At 41.5% G+C, this 27,337-nt stretch overlaps 2 protein-coding genes across 9 annotated transcripts in view; one reads left to right on the top strand and one right to left on the bottom strand.

Moving 5' to 3' along the window:
- Positions 1-364: 364 nt before the first annotated feature.
- CCDC80 (coiled-coil domain containing 80) lies at positions 365-25,394 on the top strand. 2 transcript variants are annotated; one of them, XM_054187990.1, is made up of 8 exons: positions 365-1,018; positions 1,403-3,306; positions 7,237-7,393; positions 12,363-12,499; positions 13,068-13,216; positions 16,463-16,566; positions 18,206-18,286; positions 21,048-25,394. In XM_054187990.1, the coding sequence occupies exons 2-8, from the start codon at positions 1,411-1,413 to the stop codon at positions 21,392-21,394; spliced, it is 2,871 nt and encodes a 956-aa protein (XP_054043965.1). In that variant the 5' UTR covers positions 365-1,018; positions 1,403-1,410; the 3' UTR covers positions 21,395-25,394. The 2 variants fall into 2 exon arrangements, with proteins under 2 accessions (XP_054043965.1, XP_054043966.1); XM_054187991.1 differs by having other exon boundaries at positions 1,400-3,306.
- The window catches only part of SLC35A5 (solute carrier family 35 member A5), an 89,789-nt gene continuing 87,753 nt past the window's right edge, over positions 25,302-27,337 (bottom strand). For all 7 annotated transcript variants that reach the window (XM_054187997.1, XM_054187996.1, XM_054187993.1 and 4 more), the window contains one exon: positions 25,302-26,974. In XM_054187997.1, coding sequence (XP_054043972.1) covers positions 26,906-26,974 — 69 coding nt within the window. In that variant the 3' untranslated portion in view covers positions 25,302-26,905. The remainder of the gene's footprint in view (positions 26,975-27,337) is intronic.

Here is a 27,337-nt window from a genome sequence, read left to right as displayed (position 1 = left end):
TTTCACTGGAGTACTCCCAGAAAGCAAACAAACAAGGAAAGGGGGAACAGGAGGCAGAATTAATGGAGTTAAAAAACAATAACTCTTAAACACCAGAGCTGCTATTGACACCAATGGGGAAATGCACTTCTCACAGGACTATTTTTTATCCAGATCGTGTCCATTCAATGGGAGGAAAGAGAAAGCCGAGGTTGTGGAGTGCCAGGGAGCTGGGACGCGTGAACGAAAGAGTTAAAGCTGGAGGCACCCTCTCTGAAGTGCTCTGTGATGCTGTGCAGTGTTTCAGCCCCCAGAGCCTTCCTCCTCCTCCTCCCTCCCTGTGTCGGAGTTGAGAGGAGGCGGGTTCTGCTGAGCTGTTAAATCCTGAGTGAAGTTTCCCCCATTTCCAGTGGCCACCGTTGTCTGAGGCTGGTTCGGAGCAGGGCTGGGGTTACCCTGACATTTCTGGGACGGCGGCCAGCCAAGAAGGGAAAGAGAAGAAAAGACGAGTCTTTTACAATTTGCTTTTGTCGAAGTGTAGAGAAAGGGGAAAGGGAAACGTCCTTTCTTTTTTTTTTTTTTCAGCATCACATTCCTGTGTTTTTCCTCAGCCTGGAAAATATATTAATGCTGGTGCTTTACTCTCTGGAAACAAAGGAGCTAAACGGGACTGAGGAAGCAAGAAGTGGGAAGGAGGCTTGGGAAGTTTAAAAGAGAGAGACTCGGAGCAGCTGGGATTTCCTTTTTCTTAAATGAAATCCCCGCCTATGCGGGTAACTGGTAGAGCAAAAAGCCAGACCTGCAGGTAAATGGAGAAGCAGAGATCCCAAAGGAAATTTCCGCTAACCTTATCCCGCTTGTCAAGAAGGTGAAGAAGAAAGAAAATTAAAAGACCCACGGGGAGACGGACAGGCTCTGGGACCTGTTGGGCTGCATAAAGATAAATCACAGGGCAGCAGCAAAGCTGTATGGCATTGGTCTCCTTTTAAAGGAAAAAGACGTGAAACCTCGTCGCTGGAAGGCGAACTTCCCTGAGAGTGTAAGTCTCAAGTCAAATTCTTGGCTTTCTGCTCTACGTACCGGACCCTCTCCCTGTGTATGTTTGCATGTGCGTATGTGATAGCGTGAGAGAGAGAGAGAGAGAGAGAAAGAGAAGGATGCAGATCACAGTGTCCTTTTGGATAGACGGAGTCATGTTACAGACAGATGATCTCATTTTTGCATAAAATGATCCATTTTGTGCTTTTCCAAAAATAACTGTAAACTGTACAAAGCCACCAGGGCAGGACTGAGGTGTAATCAGCACTTTTAAATCACAAAAACTAGCCAGCCAGTGCTTTGCTTTTTTTTTTGTCACTTGTGCAAGATATCATCATACTGTTAACATCTAACTTTTTCCCTTTCTCCTCCTCCCCTCAAGCAGATTGCACAATGCACTGGAGGCCAGCTCTCAGCTTAGCCCTGCTGTGGGCAGCGTGGCTAGTGTGCGGCTCTGAGAAGACCGGGAGGCTAGCGGAGAGAGGGAGCCATGGAGTTAGGAAAGTGCCCCTGGCTTACAGGGCTCCAAGCAGCCTCCTCAGAAGGTCTGGAGCATCCCTGAGGAATTCGAGCCCAAATCCCCAACACCCCGTCACCAAGAGGGATTCTTCAGCACCTCCAAAGGCACCTGCCAATCTCCTGCACGGGGAAGCACGTTCCCAGGCCAGGGGCATGGGCACGAGAATGAGACGGGTACAGAGACTCACAGCTGCAGCCAAATACTCCAAGTCCGAAATGATTAAGGATGAAGGGATATCCTCTGCCTCACAGTCACGAGTGGTACGTTTCCCTTCGGGGGCAAGTTCTCCCAATGTCCTGGCCAGCTTTGCTGGGAAAAATCGGGTGTGGGTCATTTCTGCCCCCCATGCCTCTGAGGGCTACTACCGGCTCATGATGAGCCTGCTGAAAAACGACGTTTACTGCGAACTGGCTGAGAGGCACATCCAGCAGATTGTGTTGTTCCATGAAGAAGGGGAAGAAGGGGGAAAAGTCAGAAGGATAACCAACGAAGGAAAAATCCTGGAGCAACCACTAGATCCTGCCCTCATACCTAAGCTCATGAGCTTTCTGAAACTGGAGAAGGGGAAATTTGGCATGGTGCTGTTGAAGAAAACTCTGCAGGTGGAGGAAAGGTATCCTTATCCAGTCAGGCTAGAGGCAATGTACGAAGTTATTGATCAAAGCCCCATCAGAAAAATTGAGAAGATGAGGCAAAAGGGCTTCATCCAGACTTGCAAAGCAGCTGGGGTGGAGGGACAAGTGGTTGAGGAAGGCAATAATGGGGGCAGCACCCAGCCAACCCCTGGTGGTGGACACGTCCAGGTGTCAGCAAGGAAGGAGGAGCCAAGGAGGAGCAATAATCAGCCAACAAGGACCAAAACAGTGAGGAAACCAATGACAACCACAGTGGCCACTCCTCTGCCTACAGTAAGGACCACTACCCTTCCTCCCACCACCACAACTACCCGTGCCACCACCCGTGCAGTGACAACAGCAAGCCGGTCTACGACAACAACTACACCCCTCCCCACCACGCAGAGGACCTGGACCACGAAGTCACATTCCACCACAGAGTACCACAGGCTGCCAGTAGCCCCCGATGCCACCACACCACGAGTCACAGCCTCTGAGGATTTCTACTCTCCTGCGTGGAAGTCAAACCGCAGGGACCGGCAGCGTGGCCACTCGCAGAAACACCCGGTGGCCACACGGAAACCAAGCAAAGCTGCCCACTATGACAGTTTCACAGAAGTCCCAACAGCTCCCTCAGTGCACTATACAAAGGCAAATGTGGGTAGATTTAAAGATAACCGAACAGATAGGAAGGACTATAACCATAGGGACCTGAATGTCACACCAGGGCAACACAAACCAACTAAGACTAAACCACCAAAAAAGAAGGCCCAAGAAAAGATACTGAGCAATGAATATGAAGATAAATATGACCCAAGCAAGCCTGCTAGTTCCCATTTAGAAGAAGAGATTGCAGTGGGAAATATTCCCCCAAAGAAAGGAAAAGAATCAAAGAAGCATGAGCGAATGGATAAACCTGAGAAGAAGAAGAAGAAGGACAGATCTGACAAGCTGCAGAAGAGTGAGAAGCAGTCCAAGAAGGACAAAGCTGAGAAAAAGAGCAAGCAGGACAAAGACCGTAGCAAGAAGAACAAGAAGGGGAGCAGGACCGAGAATGAGGATTTCCCCAAGCCCAACAAGAAGCCTTTCCTACAGCCACCCAGAAAATCAGTTACTGACCTCCTGGAATATTTTGAAGGCAAAAGGCGGCTCATTGTAAGTAACTCGTTCATCTGAATCTTATTTCATAAATTAAGTCATATCTCCCTCCTAGTAGGAACATGCAGAATGGAAAGTTTATAGTTATTTTGCATTATTCTTTGTTGTTGCTTTTGTTTAAGAGGTAAAATTTCTAGACCCAAACAATCATTTCCAACAGGGAGGGCTTCATAGCCTCATGCTGGAAATCTTACATGCAGTATGAACACCAGTCAGCCAGGAATTATGCTAAAACTCTTCCCAGTCGCTTCCATGAGCCACCATATAGCCATGAGATTATTTTGCTTCCAGTGGATATGGAGGTGCCAGGATCTGTAGAGATATGATCGATAAAATGAAGCTCCAGCGTGGATTACATCCCTTCATCGCTTTGGGGTACTTGCCAATGTTACCACAGTTTGATGCTCTGCGTGTCCTGCCAGCTGGCACACCTGTTTTATATTGGTGCTGGTGTCCTAAAACTGGCAGCAGGCCAGGTGGCTTGGCAGTACTAGTGCATGTCTGACTGAGGATACGCACAAAGGCGTATGATCAGATGCCCTGAGGTAGGATTGTTACGTTTGCTATTCTTTCTGATGGGAATTTGGCATTCAAATCTTCTAGACATCTTCAGAGAACCCATGCAAACTTTATTTTGTTTTGGGTTTTTCCCCTGCTGTTTTTATTAAACTATAACACTATGGTAAGTTTTCAAGTCTGAGAAACTCAGCATGGTCTGGAGTCACTTGTCCCAGGGTTTAATAATGTTGTATGTTTTTCCAACTACTTATCTAAAAAAACACTTCACCTGGGACAGGAAACAGTTTTAGCTGTAGTACAAATGTTTTTTCTGGCAGATGGCACATACTCTGAAAGGTACACTTTGAAAAACAGTTCTTTAAAAATATTATTGTGGGAGCTGGTTTCTTGCAATTATTCTACTGCAAGTTGGCCTGTTTCACAGTTATTGTCCAATAGTCAGTGTCACAAACACAGCTTTGACTTTCCGATACAAATAGCTAAGATGCCAAACTAAGTTTTCAACCATTGGAATTTAATAATCAGCCATAGGAATTTAATAATCGTTCTGCTGATGATTCACAGACCTGAGCAGAAGCTAACTTTCTTCTCTCCCTCCCCATTCTTCCAGCTGTAGGGGCTGTGCAGAGCTAGCAGACTTGCATTCCCCAACATGATAGAAACGGAGAAGAGCCATATAGTTGAAAATTTTGAACTTGATTGAATTTTGCAAAAAAAATGCTTGTTAGTTACTTGGTAACTAGTAGTTAACCAAATCAAAAGCTCAGAGAGAGAAACTGCACAGAAGTTTGGGATCTTTGAAGCTTGGTCATATATCTCAGTGCTGAGGCTTCCAAAATATGCGCAGTATCAGGACAAATAAAAACAAATTTGAAAAAAAGAGCCAAAACCAGAGTTCACAGATGTCAGGCTGTGAATTCATTACACCAACACAGTCCTGGCAATTTAAAGGCTGGTCTTGAAATTTGAACCTTCTGATATTAGGCCACCTATCAGCTGGATCTCCAAGAAAAGGGTTGCACAATCTCAGGTTGTCAGGCCAAAACTCACTGAAGACAAATGATTATTCCACACTGCACTTCACTTTTCCATTATCTAATACCATCCTCAGCCTGCCTGCTCTAAAGTTTCTTGCAGAATAGGTTTGATTTGGTCATCAGTAAAAGCAGTGGCTGAACTCTACTATCTCTTTGCCACACATGGCACATGTGGAAAACAAACTTCTCAAGCTTCTTTGAATCCACACACATTTTGCATCCCTTCCTATCAAACTGTTGAGCTCCTTTAGGGTCAGTCCTTCCAGCTAGATGAACTCTGCCATTCCTGAGTCTTCAAACTCCCCCTCCAGAGAATTTGCCCTCACTGCTGCAGAAGCGGCTCTACTTGAGTTATTCCCCATTGCTTTGCTGTACTTCTGTCTTTCAGACGCTTTAATAGACTGGGTCCTGAGGACATTGTTTCAGTCCTCTCCCAAAAGTCTTTTGAGAGAGACATGGGGTTTTAAGTCCTACACATCATTAAGGATTTCAGGTCACAGATTTCAGCGTGAATTTCAAATATCCAGGATATTGAAGGCTATTCTAGGTTAAGTTCAATTAATGACAAATATAGGACCCAGCTGCAGAAACTGGGAAAACGTACGCGTTTTGCATCCTGCAGTCCCACCTCTCTAGAGTGGGGCTTTTGTTGCAGTCTTACTAATGTTGAGAAGTCTTGACTCAGTGACTTTGGGTTTTTTGTTTATTCCTCTGTGGTGATGAAATGCAGACTGGTGGTTTATATATAACACTCCATTTATACCCACATGCACATATGTGCAGATGCCCATACACACACGTGCATGCAAAAGCAGATAGATACAGCGTGCTGCCTGGGTCAAAACAGCCCTAGCACAAAGCTTTAATTTGTAGTTTGCTTTGCCTCTTAAATGCTTTGCTCTACAAGGTTTAATCAAGTAGATGAAATTCAAACTTGACTGTGCATTCCTGTTTACAACCTCCGAAACTAGGAGTGCAATACAAACCAATGATCTGGTTTTGATCTCAGTACTCAAATCCTTTTCATGATCCTTTTTTCATTTGACGAATTTCTATGCAATTTAAAAGCATGTTACATGTTATGGCCCAGAAATCAAATCCTCTTTGTGCCTGACTCTCATTCAGCTTCATGTCCCAATGCTGTAGTCATGCCAGGGGGCCTTTGCAGAAATGAGAGTCAGATCTTATAAGCCCAGAAATGCCTCTTACATTTCAGTACACTGATGAACTGGATTTATAAGGAGTATATCATAAAAATTAGCCTCCAGGGCCTACCAACTTCAGAAGGCAGCTAGATTATTGCACCTGTTGCAGACTAAAGCATAAGTTTGCAATTGAAGGATTCTGGTGATTATTTATGACTTTAAACCATAAAATTTGGGTCCAGATTCCAGCTCCCTTCATGCTTGGGGGATTGGTGGCAGGTGCTTGATTGCAGTTCACCACTGCCAGTTAGAATGGTTACATTGCCAGAGCTGCCAGAGCTCCTCTCCACCTCCTGCTGGAAACGGCTGCATAGGACCATCGCATGTTGTTACACACGCACCCTCCCTGGAACATTTGCATCTCAGGCACTGATGAAAGATCTAAGTTATGTGCTTTAAACTTTTGAAAAGTTAAATCTTTGTAATTGTTAGGAGGCCTTGAAATAAGTACTAGAAACCCTAGAGGTTTTTATACTTTTGTTGTTGTAATTGTTCCTCCTCCCACTCTAGCCGTGGCTTCCAGTAAATATAAGTCCTTTAAGACATCAAAGTAGCTTAGAACAAACAAAAGCTAAATCAGCACTTTTCAGATGAGGTTGCAGTGGCCTTAGCAAGTCTTCAGGGTCTTCTTATTTGGCCATCAGTTACATAAGTATTCATGTAGCCCTAGTTGTACTCACTCCTTAACAGTCAGACACCAGGGGCCCTGCCTGGACCATGGGATGAGGCCAGAGCGGCTGCCATGTTCCTAGTGCTCCCACTGTGAATGAGTAGGGGAAATCCTAGATTCATGACACCACTGAAGGCTGTGAGGAAGACCTGTCAGGACTGTCAGGGCAAGAGATAATAAGAGAGTACATGGTTTTCTGTAAAATCCAGTGCCATTTCTTCTATCAGCACTGTGGACAGGCAGCAGAGGAGCTGTTGCCACCAGCTGGCCGTGCTTCCTAAGGTTTTCCTATGGCTGGTTGAACACCTTTGGGTCAGGCCTAGGACTAAAGGTACAGTCCAAACACAAATAAATAAGATGATGCTACAGAGCTGTCAACAGCTCTATGGAAAAGATATCCTGGTTTGCAGAACAGTGACTAGTTCTCCTTCAGTAAAATACTCATATGCTTTCTTCCTTATACTAAACAAGCTCTTTTGTCTTTGCTACCAACCAGCTGATCACGACCCCCAAGGTGGACAACACCATGTATGTACAACAGCGAGACGAATATCTGGAAAGCTTCTGCAAGATGGCAACGAGGAAGATCTCAGTCATTACAATTTTTGGCACCATGAACAACAGCAGCATGAAAATTGACCACTTCCAGCTAGGTTCTTTTTTTTTTTAATAATTTCTTTCCATCCTGTGGGCACAATACAGACAGAAAAGGGAGAAATCCCCCCAGCTTGGGTCAAAATCTAAGCAAGATCATTTATTGTGGTCCAGTTGCACTTTCAAACCCATTCCTCCTCCTTCCACGCCAACTACACCCCTTTTGTATTTATATAAGTGTCTCTGGTATTTTCCATGTTTAGGCTTCCAGTGCTGTAACATGAACACCTTCAGCTTTCTTTGTGGGAATTCTTAAAGCCAGTAAAACAGTGAAACAATGAAAAGGCAGAAAAATGTGACGAGGGCATGGGACAGAAAGAGGACACTAGGCTCAACTCTACCAATATCTTGAATACCAACCTCACTGTCTAACCAAACGGCTGCTCTAATACAATGCCCCACCCCCCTTGGTTTTTGCAGGACATCAGACATGGATGGCTAGATACTGGCTAGCGCAATTTAAACACTGCTTAAAGAAACAGGCTGTTGTTATGAAGGAGAGGAGACTGGGTGCCGGAAATGCTGAAGGGAACTGTTTGAGATTATCGTCAAAACTTGGCCCAAGTTAATACTATTTTGAAGTTCAATATCATTATCTCCCTGCTCTGCCACATAACATTTTCTCATGCCTTTGCACTCCTCACAAGGTCATGGAAAAAGCTTCATTTTTCAGAGGCACGCACTGGCAAAACCCAGGACAGAGAGAAGCATGCTAGTTAGACCCCTTGCTGTGAGTTCCTTTCCTTCCCAGGATCAACTTTCCTAGGCTTAAGAGCTGATTTTGATATGTTCACAAAGTGAGTATTCTCCTCCACAGTAAGGGATGTACCATCCAGGTGCAATTTCCCCTCTGTACTCATGGACAGATATTAATTTAGAATATTTCAACCGTAGCCTCTAGGTATGTACAACCTTACAAATTTGCACCAGCTTACCTGATATTTAAAGGTTTACCATTTGAAGTCCTATCGCCTCTCTTTACGCGTAAAGGAAGATACCCATCAGTGTGACTGCTTATTGCTGGCTATTGTAAAGAGGTTCATCTCACTGAAGCCAGAGGTTTTGGAGGCACTATAAATCCAACTATGAGAGACTTGAAAAGTAGCTCATTCAGTAATATTTAGTACCAGCTTCTTTACATACAGGGTTCCCATATAGATGGGTGACACTGGGCATCCATCTCTCTTAGGCAGCTTTGAAACGACTGGTGTCACTGTTCAGGTCCTGGGGAAGTACCCACCAAAGCCAGTGAGAACCTTTCCTTTCATAACAGTAGGGTTTGGACAAAGACTTCAGGTCCCAGTCCAGCAAAGCACTTAAGTTAGGTGTCTCTTGAATCATATGAACATTCTCATTGCTGTCTGCGGCTAGAGGTTAACACCACTGTGAATGCTTTGCTGGACGAAGGCAAAGAAATAGTATAACAGCTGTTAGTTTTGCTCATAAGTCCACCACATCTTTCCTCTGGAAGTTCATCTGGTTTTACCAGACCTTGGGAAGAGATGTACGATGGAACAGAAAACTCAGGACCACACCAGCTTCAGGGTATTTCAGGTCTGGCATACAACAGGCCAGAAGATCACAGATTTATGTCTGGATTCCTGCTGTGCCTCTACTCCTCTCAGAGGGAGAGGACCTAGTGAGGAACCAGGAGCTTTGTGTCCCTAAATGACAGTGAGTCACAAATCCTGCCAGACTGTCCATTTGTGCACCTCCTTGACAAATCTGGAGCGGTACAGGATTTTCCACACCAGGCCAAGGTTACTCAAGGTCATTTTTTGTGTACCTAGGCCCATCTGCCTGTCAGTGGACTGTTTAGGATTATATTTAGCTCCAGTCTGGCGAATAAACAGACATTCACTCTGACATAGACCATACTCTTTCAGACGGTTCCAAACTTAACCTACACCCAAACTTTCCCCAAACCACAGAAGCGTATATAACAGCTGAACTCTCACAGGAGGAATTAACTTGCTGAAGAAAAACAGGAGGCTTAGAAGGGTGTAAGTTAAACCTGACATGAAATTCACCTTACATTTTTGCCCAAAACACCAAATCCTGAGCTTTTTTAAAAGTTTAAATAATACAAATAATACAAATGTCTTTCCATGTCTTCCTTCCCTACCTTTCCTGCTTGCATTGCCTCTTCATGTCTCATTCTCTGTCAGCATGAGAGGCAGCAAAATCTCCTAAGAAACATTTCGTTCACAGTATTTATGCTGTAGTGAGAAGCCTTAGCACCCAGCATGATGAGATCTACTTGTAGTGCTGCATCTTGGGACTCAGATGCAAATGACAACAGAAAAGCCCACAGAAAAAACTTTTCACTTGAAATTTCAAACACATTTAGAAGCAGTGAATGAAAGAGAGCTCATTAACACTGTTTGGCCAAGATCAGCTCACAATGAAACCAAAGAGCATTTCCCAGTTTACCACTGTAATGATACAAAAGCCGAGCATCACTGCAGAGGTCTTCTCTACACCCTGAGTCAGCCATGTGGTCTCTTTTCCCCACCTCATGGGAACAGGGCTTTAGTCAACCAACTACCATCCCCAGGCTACCTACCTTACAGTCAAAGCCAATACCTAATCTATTAGGCCACTGTACTGCTACAACAAACTGCTGAATTTCTTTGCAACCTCATTTGAATTATTTTTAAAGAGTAAGTAATCTTCGCAGCCTGTCTAGCTGCTAGAGATGTATGGAGAAAAGTTTCCACACTCTCTCAGTGACCTTTCTAGAAAGAGCAAAGAGAGCAAGTATTTTGCAGGTAGCAGCAGACAGTCTCAACTCTCGTTGTTCTTCATGCTGATCCCAGATGTCCTTTATGCAGTGGAGGCCCAGGATAAAGAGTGAATTGGAAAGAGGTGATTAGATTAACTTCTTTTTTTTTCTCCCTAGAAATCACTTCCAAGTTTGAAAGGCAGGCCAGTCTTTGTGTCATTATTTTTTTTGCCCTGAAACATTTTTCTGTATCACTCCTGTCATCTAATTTTCTTCTTTTTTGAAGAAGTTTTGAAAGAAAATCTCCTAACAATGAAACTGTAAAGTGCTATCTTAATATCTACAGTCTTTAAAGCAGAAGAGTGCCCTGGGTCAGTTGGTCTAAGGTACTGCGCCATACAGCTGTTTTCCATCACATTTCACACTAACACCTTTTGCATTACTCTACCTCCATACGGGCCAATGAGATAGTCTATGCTTTTGTAGAGAATTGTTTGCAGACACAAGTATGAATTTTTGGCCTATGTTTTAATGGTCGTGCGTGCCGTTAGTAACATGTAGATCTCACTGACAAAGCACTGATGCATGATTTACAGATGTTTTACCAAGTGAATAACCAATTAGCACATCCAGCAACCCATCCAATAGGGAATTTATAACATTGCCTATAATTCTTTACAAAACTTTCAACTGAGGTACATATAACCATGTAAAACCATACAAATTATGTCTATAGCTTGATTAGTATAACTGAATTTTAACATTTGCTGGTTTGATTTTTTTTCTGTAAGAAATGGGTCCAAGGTGAGAAACCTAAAGGTCAGGTTCTGATTCAGAAATTTTCCCAAAGTTTTAATTCAGAAGTTTCATTCAGTCTATTACACAGATTGGACCTACTGCAAAATTTGAAGCGGATCAGTATGCTCCTTAAAGGCTACGGATGTTTAGAAAATTATTTAAAATGCCTTATTGTACAATGAATCAAATCTTTTCTGTCGCTGTGTGCTCCACTTGGATCGATTAATCTCATCTTTATTTGCTGGTGAATAATGGTGGAGCGGGGGACAGGAAAGTTGTACCTCTGGATTCTAGCTCTTGATCAGCTGTTGCAACTCTGACTTCAGGCAAGTCACTTAAGCCGTGGCTGGGATTTCTAAGTGAGGACATGAATACTTATATTCATCATGGTGTCATAGGGCATAAGCGAGTAACGTTTGCAGAGAACTTGTTGGTGCCCAGGTGACATTTCACTTTGTGTGCGATTTAGCCTGTCTTTAGCTCTCCAGGCCCACAGTTGCATACAAGGCATGTTCCAGCGTTGTCACAGTTGTATAGCGCTGTGCTGGATGCTACAGCTGAGGCTGAGTTGGTGACACAGAGGTTTCCAGAACTTGGCCCTAATACACCATGGTTCCTTTCAGGGAAAGTAAGGAACCACAGTACCTCCACCAGCTTTTCTTGTACGTGCTTCAAATCTCTGCCTTCAGAGGTCGTCTTCTCCTCAAGCGTTTCTGAATGTTTTCTTAGGGTACAGCAGTGAGTAGGTACAAATCATTCTCAAAATTAAGTTTTTTCCTGTCAGGGTACTAGAATGGGAAATTAACATCAGCAAGCAGATGGAGGAGGAGTGCCACAGCAGGGTATACAGAGAGACCTGAAGAGCTAGGACTGCAGTATTCCAGACACATTAAACAGTTTCTGGTTTCTTGTAGTCACTAAACCTCCCATGTAACTTTTTAAGACTGGAAAGGTTAACTCTAGTGTCCTGGCCAACCTCAAGCTGTTCTAGCTATATTTTACTGACCCAGATTCTCTGTGCTGTTTCATTTGGATATGGTGTTTTCCAGCTCCTGTCCTAAATTGTTGAACAGTTTCTATTTTCTATTCCAGAAGTGGCTACATTTCAGGAGCTGGTGAAATTATTAATACAGACGTATACATGTATAAACATATTGAAAAAATCTGCAAGATCTTTCCAAGAAAAAGCAGGCAAAAGCAAGTAGAAATGTTGACTACTGAAGTGCATGTGCCCTATGATAGACTGATTTTCAGAAAATACTGGGACTGAAAACAGGACAGTTAAAAGCCATAGTGCCATCCGGATGCTTTTTAATATCTTGCCTATGCAGCAGGAAAAGGGCTTCCAAGAAATTAATTTCCCCCTTTCTTTCAAGGTGAAATTAAAGGCAGAGTGTTGTGTGATTCCATGACTATTTTTATTTCTCTTTTTTTCTCACATTAAGATAATGAAAAGCCCATGAAAGTGATAGAGGATGAAGACCTTGTGGACCAACAGCTCATCAGTGAGTTAAGGAAAGAGTATGGGATGACTTACAATGACTTCTTCATGGTGCTGACGGACATTGACATGAAGGTCAAGGTGAGGGTTTTGACTCTTTCAAAGAAAAGGCATTGGAAAAATTTTAGGGAATTATACTACAGGTTTGCATGTGAGGCACATAAGAGACTGATGCAGGACCTGGTCATTGCTGGAGGACAAGCAAAAGGGACAGTAAGAGAAATTTTCAGGAATTTAGTAGCTATCTTAATTTTCTGCAGTTAGGGGAGTTAGGAACCCACACACTGGTTTTAATGTAGTACCTGGCATTCTAAAACACAGAGCTTGGCCGCTCGACAGGATGACAACACATTGTATATGGACAATGCTCTAGTTGAATGGTCTTACAAAAGAATATAATGACAATTTGTTGCCTGCAATGGCCTGGCCTTATCACATTGGGCAAATAATGAAAATATGCCACTTCCAAAGGGCAGTCTGACTGCAAAACCAATTAACGTTGTCCACGGTTTCTAATCAGTTTTAGGCCTTATTACCCATGTGTAAACAGGAATACTTGAATCTCTCTATCTCCTACAGTGCTTTGATATGTGCAGAAAGATTGCTAATATGTGCATCCTTTTATCCATCTGTTCTTTTTTCTAAACAGCAATACTATGAAGTACCCATAGCAATGAAGTCCGTGTTTGATTTGATCGACACCTTCCAGTCACGAATTAAAGACATGGAAAGACAGAAAAAAGAGGGCATTGTCTGCAAAGAAGATAAGAAGCAATCCCTTGAGAGCTTCTTATCCAGGTATTATCTTCTGTTCTTATCTGCTGCTAGTTCTAATAATTACCGTCTTATTGGAAAAATACCCATCCAAGTATTTCTGTGATTTTTAAATACAGATTTCTCAGTATTTACAGTGTTGAACAAATACAGAGATGTAGCCATTGCTATATGCAGTCTTGTCCAGAGCACTGGAAGTCAGGATTCGTGTTGTGTTTCCTGACTGACTACACATTCTTTGAACACTAACTGTCTGTACTTCAGCACCCCCATCATGACATGGAGGTAATAACACTGATTTACATTAGAAGAGCAAATAAGGATTAATTCACAGATGTTAGCTCAGTGTTTTGAATGTATGAAGCACAGTGTTTATGTGTTTCAATCATCAGCCTTCACAATCTCATTAATCCCATTCTAATTCCTTCCATGTAGCTCAAATCAGTAATTAATTCTCTCTAACTTCCCTCTAATCCTGCTAGAGATAACAGTTGGTCTCTGCCAGTATTAGTCATGCATATTATTAAAGGTCTTGCAGATGTCTCTTGCAAAATGTTTGAGACCTTCTGCAGAAAGACAGTTTTGTTTATGCAATTTCTATATGCCATGTTACTGATCTACCTGCGAGACCTAAATTACAGGCAATAAACATGTCTGGACTGTGGGAATTCAGATCCACAGAAGAGCTGTACAGCTATAACCCTCTCTGTTACAGGATAATTTACATAAAATTACGGCTACCCCATCACTCAGACTTTACCTGGTACTACTGTATCCTCCTCACCTACTATCAGAATTCACGGGAATACAGTTAATGCCAGATGGCTATGAAAATAACCAAGGCAGCATGATGGATTATGACTTGAGGGGGAAAGGAGCAACAGGTAATGAGTAGGTTGTTGCTTCGTAAACATTTTAAAATTCAATGGCCACTTCAACAGAAAGAGAACTTTTTACAAGATCCACCCCACCCACCTCACCACCTCCTGTTTAGGTCTCAGTGATTCATCCTCAAGACCACCAAGAAGAACCACAGTTTGGAAACAGCTGAGCAACACAAGAGCGAGCTTGTATGCTGGAAAGTTACACGCCCCAAATCCTTCTTTGCTTGCAAACAGCCCTAGTAATAAACACACATTAGAAAAACAGGCAGGAAACATGCAGAGCGTTGCATCTATAAACAGACCTGCTGCTGCACAGAATGCATTTGTCGTTTGTGAAACAAGCATCAGGCTTTAAATATTGGGTGGACTTCACTAGCCACGTTAACTGGTCAGATTCCCAACAAGATTAATTCCAGCTTTCTCCGAGATTATCTTCCCAGCTGAACAAGAGTCCTGGCATCATTTCGCTGGCGTTGCTCATTGGGGAGGTCAGTTATAATAATGAAAATATTGTTCTTAGCAAGCCTGGCTGGCGTGCAAGGAGACCATGAGAGCCAGAGCTGGACTGAATAAAGCTTAAAAGCCACATGTATCAGGAGAAGATCCTTGAGTTTGGTGGGGGGAGTCCCCCTGTAACACCAAAATACTGGCTGTGCTGCTCTGTGGGCTCACAAACAAGAATTGGATGCAAAATAGGTAGAAGGGGAAGAAAGGATGCACATAGGGAAGGGTCTGGCAGATGTGTCAAGACAGGAATACTGGCCTGTTGTTTCTGATGTCAGAAATAAGGTATAAATCTGTACATTAGTGATGGTGAACTAACTGCTGTAAAGGACCAACTGAATTAATTTCTCAGTAAGATGTAGCCCCAGACAAGCACACTAGGTATAGGGATTGCCTGGAGCAGGGGTATAAAACAGCTTAAGGGGCTTTCAACCCTTTTCAGCTCTGTGCATCTCCAAAGGAGATACTCAAAAAACCAGAAAGGAATGAGAGTATCTTAAAGCAGCTCACAGATAAGATACCATCAGATTCATGCCCTGGATAAAATATGAACCAATGTTTACATTCTCAGTCACTGTTTATAGGTAGCCAGGTGCTTTTGCTATACAAAATATCACAAAGATTATTTTCAGAATAACAACAAAATTTTCCCCCTTTCCTTCACGTCACGTATGTGATTCTTAATGCTTCTCATTCCTATTCACATATGTGTATACCAACACCTATGTCTCTTTGCTGTTCCTCCTGGGCAAGATTAAAACTGGGAGCTTTACTTTTAAGGGATTTACTTTTTTAATTCTAAAAATAGATGCGGTATCAGTCGGTCAACAAGGCAAAGACATCATCATCCCCTGTTCTTTCAGCCACAACTTCTGTGACTTTGAGCAAGTATTACTGTATTTTCTGCTTCTCTCAAGTGGAACAGAATTGACCCATCACATTAGCCCTTATTTTGAGACTTTCACATGGTGCTGCAGAAAGGCAGGCTATTATTATACCAGAGTAACATCTGCATCCATTTAAAAGATCATTTCCTGCTATAAAAATATCCCTGCAGTTTTGCAAATTCCTTTAAATCTGATTTATTTAGGTTTAATGGAGAAGTACCTTTATTCAAAAAAGGGGTTGTTTGGAGAGTATTTAAAACCCCCATAGTTAGAATTTTAAAAGGTTTCAAGTGTCCTTATGGCATTGCCTTTCTTTGAGAGGACAACAGAAGGTGCTCCTTGTGCAAAAGTTTCATTAGAAGGGGCATCCCATATTAAAGAAAAAAATCAAAGATTTATCTTATTGCCCCATGCATGCCTTAGATAGCCACAGGCTCACACAGCCACACACATAAAAACAATCTCAGATTTAAAGCCATGTTAAAGGTATTTTGAGCAAGTGTGGTAGAGAAGAAAAAGAGGCCAGTGAGTATTTACACAGAAGTATGAGTTATGTCTGAAATGAAGATACACCCTAATTCTCAGACAGCCCTTGGACTGCAAAATAACTGTGTAGTTCCAACAGTGGTGAATGATGTAAAAGCTAAATGTCTAGTGAGGAATTCTACAGGAATCTTTCTTTCCCTTGAATATACACTTCTCAGCATTGTTGTAACTACTGAAGGGGCCTTTGAGCAAAGATCATAAGCTTTGCAGCGTTTGTTTGGCAAAGCAGCGAAACTGCAGATGGTTCTTTGAGAGTTTTCAAGTTGTAAAATTCAAAACAAGCTTTATCCTCTCTCAGTGATGGATAGAACTGGAAAGATCTCCCATACAGCTGTTACTTAGAAGTTGTGAGATACGCGACATATCTCAGCCTACAGAGAACAAAAATGCTGAGAGGACTCGAGTCACATGTCATGAACGTGCCCTGTTGCACTCTATTCTCTTTCCAGGTTCCGATGGAGAAGGCGGCTGGTGGTGATCTCTGCTCCCAGTGATGAGGACTGGGCTTATTCCCAGCAGCTTGCTGCTCTCAGTGGACAAGCCTGCAATTTTGGTGAGTCAAAAGAAATTATACTCTTGCTCCCCAAAACCACATCCTTCCTGGTGATGTGATGGATTCCTTTGCTCACGTCTGAACCTAGACAGTCCAAGGAGTCTGACAACTGAAAAATTTGCTGTAGCTACTCCAAATACAAATGGAAAATACTGTGCTAAGCAGGTAGTACAGCACACCCTGACAGCTAAGACAGCTAAACAAAGTGTTCCCTGGAATCATCTACGTGAGGCAGAAGAGTTTAGCACTCCAAAGCTTCTCTTTGGGCTTGTACTTCAGGAGATCAATAGTATTTTCTTTTTCTTACTGCACAGATTAACAACATAAACACAATGCTTTGAGAAGGGCAGATCCACTTATAGCCAGCTCAGAACTGGGCCAGGTATCAGGGAGATGCATGGACATCAGTTTTTTTTTTCTTTTCCTTCCTGCTTCATTGCCAAAAACTGTAGAAATATTAATGGAAGCTGCTTTAACCCAATACAGACCCTCCCAGCCCCCTAACTAGATATTAAGATCCAACTATATAGTCAGTGGAGAGAGGCAGGCTCCTCCAGGAGGCAATTAAGAGCAAGACCCAGAAACATTCCCCTGTCTTTCCATTATGAAGCCCTGAGAGACTTTTTAACTTAGATTCCTAGCAATGCAAGTACTATACAGGGCCTAGACCTGACTCCTACAACAGAATGAAACAGGTCCCATTCAAAAGCCACTATTTCAATACATTTCAGTTATGTCTAGAGATCTGCACAGTATCACTACTACACTGTTTATTCATAATCACCTGGCTTTTATTCAGCATCATCTCATTTGGTAACTACCAAAGTAAACTGTGACATGGACCAATGTAAAATGCTTTCTGAAGAAAGGGATGTAAGCAAACCAGTTAATTCTCCCCACCCTTTGTTAGCTTGAAGGACATCCAGGGAGTTAGTTCTTAAAGCATTTGTCCTAAATGGGTGTTTTAACTAAGTGATATGTTTCCAAGTATCTTACTTCCAAATTGTAAAAACAGTTACATCAAAGATTTTGTAGATCATACAGACTCACGTTACACAAAGTTTCTACAGCCCCTAAGGTCTTTCTTCAAAGCAGAGGCAACAGTTCAAAGAGAACAAATGAGAGGAGTGAATGCCTGTCTTAAGCCACTCTCTGCAATCATTTGAAGTCTAACTGTGATAGGTTATATTGCCTTGAAATACTTTGTTTCTGTGTATGACAAGTAAGAGCTTTACTAGTGAACAAAACAGTGCAGAGACATTCTGAATTTGGGGAACGGCCTCTGTAATTTACTGGTGTGCTTGATGCCATGCTTGTCTATCCCTATTATCCCTATGCTACAGAACCACACCAAATGCTGTTGTCCTTGGGACACTAGCAACAGCTTTTATGCAACTGATACCACGTTTATTCAACACACTAGTTTATCCCCGTGTCTGGGACAGGTGATGTGACTGGCACAGGTGATGTGACTGGCACAGACTCCAGAGAAATCAGGAACTCTCCTTCCTAGGGGGCTGCTGAGACTGGCCTCTAATTTAGCATGCACAGACCTGTGCATGAAAAAAACCCTGAAATCTGCCCAAGAATGAGCAGAAAGAACTGGTCTGACCAAAAAACTGCTTCATTTCCTCCACAGGTCTGCGCCATATAACTATCCTCAAATTGTTAGGACTTGGAGAAGATATTGGTGGAGTCTTAGAGTTGTATCCAATTAATGGTAAGTGACTGTTTCCAGTTTCTTCAGTACTACCCATGAAGGGCATTACATAGTGCTGAGCGTTTCTTTGCTGTAATTTCTTTAGAGGGATGGGTATGACTGTTTTTCTCTTTTGCTTTGTTTCTTTTAAGAAGCAAGACACCAAAGCAAACTGCAAGTTTTCTTGGTGTTCCTGTGCTAAACATTATATAGCTGCTTCAGGATAGAAAAGCCCGAATACCGTCTGGAAGTCATCTCACATCTTTATCTCCCACCTAAATATGCAGTCCCAAGTACACTCCTCTGCCTGCCTTGCTGTCAAAGACAAAGGGATGTTGGTGCCTCTTACACGCTCAGGAGTTTGCAGGGCTAATAGAACATCGACCCAGCAGCTTCTCTTATATGGGTCCCTCATTCATCTTCATAGAATGGTTTGGGCTGGAAAGGACCTTTTAATGATCATCTAGTCCAACTCCCCTGCCACGTGCAGGAACATCTTTCACTAGATCAGGTTGCTCAAAGACCCATACAACCTGACCTTGAACACTTCCAGTGACGGGGCATCCACAACTTCTCTGTGCAACCTGTTCCAGTGTCACCACCCTCATCTTAAAAAAACCCTCTTGCTTATATTCAATCTAAGTCTACCCTCTTCCGGTTTAAAACCATTACCCCTTGTCCTGTCTCCATGAGCCTTAGTAAAAAGTCTTTCTCCACCTTTCTTATAAGCAAGCCCACTTTAAGTATTCCACTTGCATCCCAGCAGGCTACTTCAAGTAGCTATTCTTAGGAGATCTCACTGCTAGGGTACATTTCAAATGCTACAGGTTCCTCTGCTACCTAATCCCAACGACTGCCTCCATCAGTGGAGACAAAGACAGGACGGAGCTTATTTATGCCACTGTAATTCCTACAGCTCTGTACATGAAAGCACCTTAGTCCTTCTACCACATATAGACATAAGTCTGTGCCAAAGAAAGAATATTAACAGAGGAAGCAGATGTCATACTTCTTCCATCAACACTTTTGCAGCCTCCACTTACTTTTCATTGAAGGACTTTCTGACCTTGGTTATAGCTGCTATTTGTTAAGATCAAGAGATTTCTTTTCAATTTACTTGTCTAATCTCCCTTTGAATTCACATTAACTTCTAGCACATGTCCTCTTGTGAGAACCTCTACAGATCTGCAAGATATCTTTTTTTTTGTCCTGAACACAGCTCCTATAGCTTTGATAACCCTTAACTCTTGGTGTGGGGGAAAGAAGGTAAACATTTAATCCCTATCCATTCCTGCAGTGATACTGACAATTCTGTAGACCTCCCCTAACCCATTTATTACACAGTCTGCAGTCTTTACTTACTCGGTCATTTCTTATACAGAGTTTATTGCAAACCTATGATCAACTTTGTGTCCTTTTTGACTTTTTTTCCCAGTTCTACCATATTTTTTTGAGGTGAGAGAACCAGAATTGCATGCAGTTTTGAAGATGCACACAAAGAATAGGTTTCCATAGTGGCATAATTATACTCTGTTTTAGTTTTTATTATTTTCCTCGTGGTTTATAACATCTGTTTTGGCTTTTCACCATTAGTGAGCACTGAACTACCCTTTCATGAAACTCGCTTTCATAGCCCTAAGACCTCATTGCCAAGTGGTAATGGTCAAACTTCACCATTTCTTATGTGGAGTTAGCAAAATTTTCACCACGTGCATCATTTTACTTCAATCTGAATAGAATTTCTTCCATTGTTTTATTAACCAGTCACACAGCGTTACAAGGCTCTTCTGCAGTCCTTCACAATCATCCGCTGCCCTTACTACTCTGAGTACCTCCACACCTCCAGTACACTTCCTCACCTCTGTTCTCATACATTATGTGCATCATTTACAAAGATGCTGAACACCACCACTCCCAGCACAAACAACCGCTGAACTTCACTGGTGACCTTCCTCCACTCTAGGAACTGATCATTCACTCCCACCTTGTTTCTGCCTTTCGACCAAACTATCAAAGTTCCTTTTTCAGCATTGTGTAAATCCACATAGGCTGTATCAGCGAGACCACCCGTAGCCACCAAAGCCACAGGATGCTGCTTTGTAAGAATCCTGTTGCCAAGCCAACTACGTATATGTGTGCATGTATATGTATATATATATATATATATGTTTAGGGGTCCACTGATCTTAGTTGCCTTATACTTTCTACTCATTTACCCAGCACAAACTTCACACTTAAAAGCCTGAAGTTCACCAGATTTGCGCCAGAACATATATTTTAAAGTGGACATGACACCTACCACAGCCCATATCTTGCATATCATGACAGTTCAAGAGTGAGGCTCTATACCGCCATTAACAGCCCAGCAAATTCATCCTGCAATTCTTCACATTATCACACTGTAATTCTAATGATTTCTTTCACTGTGACTGTTTTTTACATATGCTTTCTGCATCATGTGAACCAGTGACCCAAGCTGCATAGAAGCCAAAGAAGTGCACGTGTTGGGTGACAAAAAGGTGTGCCACACTCTTATTAGCTTCAGCCTAGAGAATAAAGACAAGTCTACTAAACCTAACAAAACCTTTAAAAATACATCTTTACTTCCCAGTGGAGCAGTTTCATTTCGGAACCAGGGAATCCTGAAATTGTTGAAAACAAGAGTCTTATATTGCCAACTATTGGGCTATATCCTATCTCATGTTGCTAACTTGCTTACCTACAAACCATCATCACTGCCTAAACAAAATGTCAATGCTGTTTTTATGTGATTACTTTCTAGGAAGCTCTACTGTAGACCGAGAAGATATCCCAGCTAATTTGGTGAAGGACATTCGAAATTATTTCCAAATTAGCCCAGAATATTTCTCCATGCTTCTAGTTGGGAAAGATGGAAACGTCAAATCCTGGTATCCTTCTCCAATGTGGTCTATGGCGATTGTGTATGATCTGATTGATTCCATGCAGCTTCGGCGACAGGAAATGACAATTCAGCAATCGCTTGGCATGCAGTGCCCAGATGATGAGTATGGTGGGTATGGTTACCATAGCTATCACCAGGGATACCAGGAAGGTTACCAAGATGACTATCGTCACCACGGAAGTTACCACCATGGATATCCATACTGAAAAGAGCAACTTAGCCTCTGACTGCCCTGTGTCTGTCTTCTAATAGCTATTCAAGCAATAGGTGGTCAGTTGCAGAAAGTCTTCCCAGGCCACCTAGGTATCCATGCCTTGTTCTTCCACTGTTCAATCAAAGGACTTTGGTCATTTGCCTTCTCAAAAATGCAGAAGCCTTTACAGTGAAGCAATTCAAACGAGTAGTATTGAAGCTTTAAACAATAAAGACTCCTTTATATTTTTAAACCTTTATAAACAAAGGGCATCAACCGGTGCTGTTCACATTAAAACCAAACAAAAACACCCCACAGCCCCAGTCCATGGACACTACTGTAGGGCAGGACACAAACTGTCCAAGAAATACCGCAATGCTCTTTTTAGTATTTTTTTCTAAGGAAAAAAAATAAGTATATTTATTGGAAAGTGAGACTGCATTGTGTTCATGAAAAGAAGCAAAGAATCACACTTCAGGACTTCCCCAGAAAAGGAAAATTTAAGAAGCATGGGGTAGGCTCTTTAATAATAACAACAGTAACAATAATAAAATCCTTTTGAAGTACCTTGTCTAAAAAGACAGCATCCGTTCTACAGTGCATTAACATTGTAATTAGGTGACTTTATCAATGAAAATAAGAATTCATGGCTATGGCAGGATTTGATCCAATACAATACAATGTAAAGTTCTTAACTACAAAGCTTGCTGCATGGACATTTATTGGGGTCCCTGATCTCTTAGGTCCTGCCTGCCTGACAGTTAAATCCAAGCTAATGAGAGCTAAGTGGAAACACCAACCACAGTTAGCATTGTCTGAAATACAGAAAACTGAAAAGCATTATTTTCATCAGAACAAAAGGACAAATTTCTCATTTGCATATATTTTAAATGCGTTGTAACTAGCTCTCTATAATAATGTTTTTAATTAAACTATTGCTCTAAATTTCAAATTTCCTTTTACCTCTTCCTGTCCTTAATCTTTTACAAACCTGGTCACTTTCTGGGGCAGGCTGCCCTCCGTACCACAAGTTCTAGTGAGCACAGGGTACAGCTCCCGGCTTACCTCTCAAGTGGGGGAAGGTAGACATTTGACAGAACCATTTTGAGAGGAGTGCTGCCTGCAGAGAGCTTCCAAGCTCTCATTAACTACAGCACTTCCACAGCCGAAAGCAGTGGACAGAGAAATTAAAAAAAAAAACCCAAAGAGAAGCTATAAAAAAAGAGTCACAGAACTAAAAGGTTTCTAGAAGAAAATGGGAGGTCCCATAGCTCAGTTTTAGAAAACTAGTGCTTATTGCATCAGTGTATTAAGGTCAGCTGCCTAACTTTCTTTGCCTAAAGTAAAAGCAGAGGAAAGTAGACCAGATGTCTAACAGCCACCTCCTATAGACAAAAAGAGAAACACATTTGGGTGTTTTCTTTCAGATGTTCACTTCAATTTCTCTGTCATCTTGTTTTTCATGTAAATGAAAGCCCTTTTAACTCACATTACAAATCACAGAAACAAAATGTCCTGTGCTGAGCAGGAGGAGGAGACAGTTATCTTTCTTACAAAAGAGAGTGCAACACCTGATCCAAATTGCCTTTTTTTTCCTCCTCTCCAGAATTCGAAGTTAAGTTGTGCAAGTACCAAACCCAGCCTAGGCATTCAGTGGGAGTTGCATTAAAAAGACAATTCCAAACAACTTGTCCACTTATAAGGGAGGTTGGGACAGGCTCTTAACCAAAACTACACATTCAAATATTCATCGTATTTGAGGAAAACTCAGTATTATTCTACATTCTGGTGTCGATTCCTGCTTTCATTTAAAACTGGCTCAGAATTATCAGAAACTTTTAGCAATGATTTAAAATCTGGATTTTGCAACCTACCTCTCCCTTTGGAAAACTAAAAGCGAAGCCTGAAGGAACACCAAGCCAAAAAATCCTTTCAACAACAGCATATAGTTATCTTGAAGACTATAAGCATTTGGGAGCTACACTATTCCAAATTAAGACTTCATTTTGCAAAACACAAATCCAAAGCACTGGATCTGTCCCTGCAGCATCACTCTGAGGACAGACTTACTGAGATTAAGGTCCTATTTCTACAGCCCTTAGCAGGAAGATTTCACATGATAAAGAAAAACTTTATTCTTATACATATTTATGGGATTTGATTCAGCTCCAAGATGGCTGTTTTCATTCACAGGCTGTCTTTCAAGGATCATGGCTCTGTTGCTACATTCACAAATAGCTGAAATTAACAAGATAACTATTGCTTTAATTAGCTTGTTATAAACAAGAGAAACATGAACACATCTCTCTTTCTGGGAGCTTTTGTGGACTATTTCCTCAAACCTGGAGAGAGGAACGTAACATCCTCAGCAGCAATTAAAATCACAGCTTAGAAAAAGCTCTCTGCCCAATGTATTCATTAAAGACTATATCCCAAACTAATGCTGCTCTACAAAAAATCTCCTCATAAATTTCCCTATTGTCATTCGAGGAGAAAAATAGTAAGCTTTCCCCCAGAGAACAGGTCAACCACCATACAGTGGAAATACATAGATCATGTGAATCCCACTTGATTATTTGAAATGTGTAACTCTATAGAATAGCTCCTCCCCCTTGCTAACCAGGGCCACTCTCCAGCTGACAATCATTTACAGTCACTTCCTCTAACAAATCTCATGTACACACTAAATTCGACTATTGCCATGGACAGTACATCTGTCCAGAATTGCATGATTATACTTTCATGTTACTTTATATACTTTTTTTTTGCTAAGTTGATGCAAATCCTTACCCATTTTTAGACAGCAGTTAACACTCCTGTTGCTGCAAAGGGGATATACCGTTCTCCTCCATTATTAAAAGAAAGAAACCTGCCTGGCCAATCCAACAGAATCTCTCTGAGACCTCCAACCTGAAGACAACAGAAAGATTTCTACATGTTAGACAGGACCAACTAAGCAAGTAAATGCTTGGATCAACAGTTACGTATCTGATATCTTTGTGCAATCTAAGATTGTGGCAAATAAGTCAAGCATGATAGCATCGGTGAAATTTATAGAGGGAAAAAACATTAAGCAGGACAAGAGCTGAAAGCACGAACTAAGTGCACTTTATAAAATCCACAGACCAGTCATTTCCGTATCTCATTTCTCTTAAGGCAGGTAATTCAGGCAGGAAGGTCAAACATATGGTCTTTAAGACATTCATCTTTGGTTTGATGCTCTGTTGTTAGAGGTATGAGACTGATTTCTATGTTCTGACTTAAGGCAAAGCTCTCTGGAAAAATTAATGTAAAAAGCTACTGCTCATGTCAATGCAAAGCAATCTAAAGCTAAGAGTACTTTCACTCTTCTTGGAAACACCTGCTAAAGTTGGTAGCTATGATTGAAAAAGACAATGAACTCAGGCAGGTATATATTGCAAAGCTGTATGTAATGGAAAAAAATGAAAATGTCTTATTGCAACTAAGTCTTTAATAGTTCGAGCATTATTTTTTGTTGAAGTTTCATTTCCCAAAATAGGACATCATAAACCATTGAAAACCATGTTTCTGGAATTTACACTGCAATATGCTTTCTTATTCCTTCTCTACGGATGCAAACAACTAGGACTCCTTTTGTTGAAATGGCCTACTACACAAGCACAATGAGATCAGCTGTAAAAAATTTTTCAACCACAACAGTAATTTCACTTTGTACAGTTATTCTTAATACATGCTAGAAAAAGTTCATACCGAAAAAAAAGTACAAAAAGTTAATAATAATTTTAGATTCACAGTTTAGAACTTGACAGTCATTGGCCACATATGGAAACAGGCTGCCCCTCTTGACAGATCAACAACAGGAGGTATGTTAATTAATATAGCAATGAACCATCAATACAGTATGCATAAGTAAGCTGTTATATACAGAGCCTGGAAAACAGGGTGGCAGAGGGGAACAAAGGCAGGACTGTCTTCAGTCCACAGAGAAATGCATCACTAACTGATTACTATACACTGTGGAATGAGGCTTTGACACTGAACTCATTGCTTATCTTCTTAAGAATTCTTTTGACAGTATCTTTCAACTATGAAAGACGCATTTTTGAAGGGAGGAAATTATAAACCAACATCTTTTCCACCATTCCAAGAGAAGAGGCTTGAGGAACATACCAAGAATCTCTTATCTGCATCCTCATTCCCTCCCTCCTTTTAAAATTCTCTGAATTACTTGGAACCTATTTTTCATCTCACTCAAAATACAATCCAGCAGATGCCTCAACAGTGATTCTGAGATCACTATGCCTGGCACTCTGCAGAATGATTTCTCTATCCACAAAATGAATGTAAGACCTTATCAGTCTTATAGGGTAGAGCAAATGATAACAAATGATATTACCACCTGCACCCTCTTGCTCAGTGCTCCAGATGTTGAAGGTTGTCACTGTAACTGCACAATATTTGTTTTCAGATAGTGACTTCAGTGCAAACTAAGCCTTTCTAAATGCAAAAAAAGACCCTATGATGCATTCATACTGTATAACACTTGTTTTATTCAAGCTCTTTCAAAGTTAGGCCACATAAGTTGCATGTAAAATTCACTATCTGCTACAAAGGCATTCCAGATTTCCATTTCCCCAGACACTGGGAGACAGGCACACAACAGTCTCACACTGAAAATGTGAGGAGAACTAGTGGCTGAAGTCAGTGAAATCTATTCTGCTCTCAGTCACATCAGAGAAAATCAGAAAGGACGGACTCCATAGGAGTCAGTACAGGGTTACACTGATGTAAAAACAGGAATGAAGACAGAATTAAGACCATTCAAATTCAAATCACGCTCTAGAGATCTGCCTGTCTGAAGGATCAACACAACCTTAACCCAAATTATTTGATTTATTATACATTCTCAAGTGAAAGTTTGATGAGGTTGGTTCAGAGGGACCCTTTTACTCAGATAGAGATATGTCAATCTGAACTGCCAAAATACAATAAAACAGTCAACATGCCTCATTATTGATGAGGTTATTAGTAACATCTTAAGTCCTGAAAATAAAACTTACTGGAGCATTTGTACATTGGAAGATGCAGCAAAAACATTAATCAACACTCATATCACATCTGCAAGGTAGAGAACGGTTTTATCTCTGCTTTGCTAACCAAGGAATTCATACAGGAAGTTGCAGTGACTCAGGACAATCAACCAAAGCAGTGAAAGACATATGGTTAGCGTCCAGGACTTCCTTCCACAATGCAGCACATCACCCAGACCGCGGAGTCCAGGGTCCAAGCCTCTTCTTGTCTGCATCAGTTACAAATTTTACTGCTTTCACCACATTTGGAACTCCTGATTTACATGGATAGAAAGAGTGAATACAACTCTCCATATATATGGCTTCAATGTTTTCCTTATCCACCTCGGAGATCCAGCCCCAAAACAGTCTCAATTGCTCTGTAAGTGGGGAAAAATTACCTTTCTCTATGTTAATAAAACATTAACATTCTCTCACTATGAGTAATAACACTTCTCTGAGCCAGCCTCATGCTAGAGGGAATCTTCATCTGTATCGATGTCACTGCTTGGTTTGTTCAATCTCTCAAATTCTTCTCCATCCTACAGGAACCAGAAGCAGAAGAGAATAACATAAGCAAAACTTATCTTGTTATTAATACAAAAAAACCAACCAACCAAACCACAGACAAAAAAGAGTCAAGTTTATTTTGAAGGCATCACTTATACCAAACCAAGACCCTGCAATTTAAATCTCTTACCAGTGTGTTATAATCTTGCTCTGGATATACATGTTCATAAAAAACATTACCTGTAACTTTAACACTTTTTACCAACTTGCTCCCTAAAACAGCTTGTAGCTCATTCCTTCATCAGGAAGCCTGCTCACAGAGTGCTATTTGTTTTTAACACAGCTGCTCAATCATAAGTGCTAAAATAGATAACGTCTGGTATACCAAAATATAT

This window comes from Rissa tridactyla, chromosome 1 (genome assembly GCF_028500815.1).
Source record: "Rissa tridactyla isolate bRisTri1 chromosome 1, bRisTri1.patW.cur.20221130, whole genome shotgun sequence".
Classification (NCBI taxonomy): domain Eukaryota; kingdom Metazoa; phylum Chordata; class Aves; order Charadriiformes; family Laridae; genus Rissa; species Rissa tridactyla.
The sequence above is the reverse complement of the archived record's forward strand: the minus strand, read 5'-3'. Positions and strand labels throughout refer to the sequence as shown.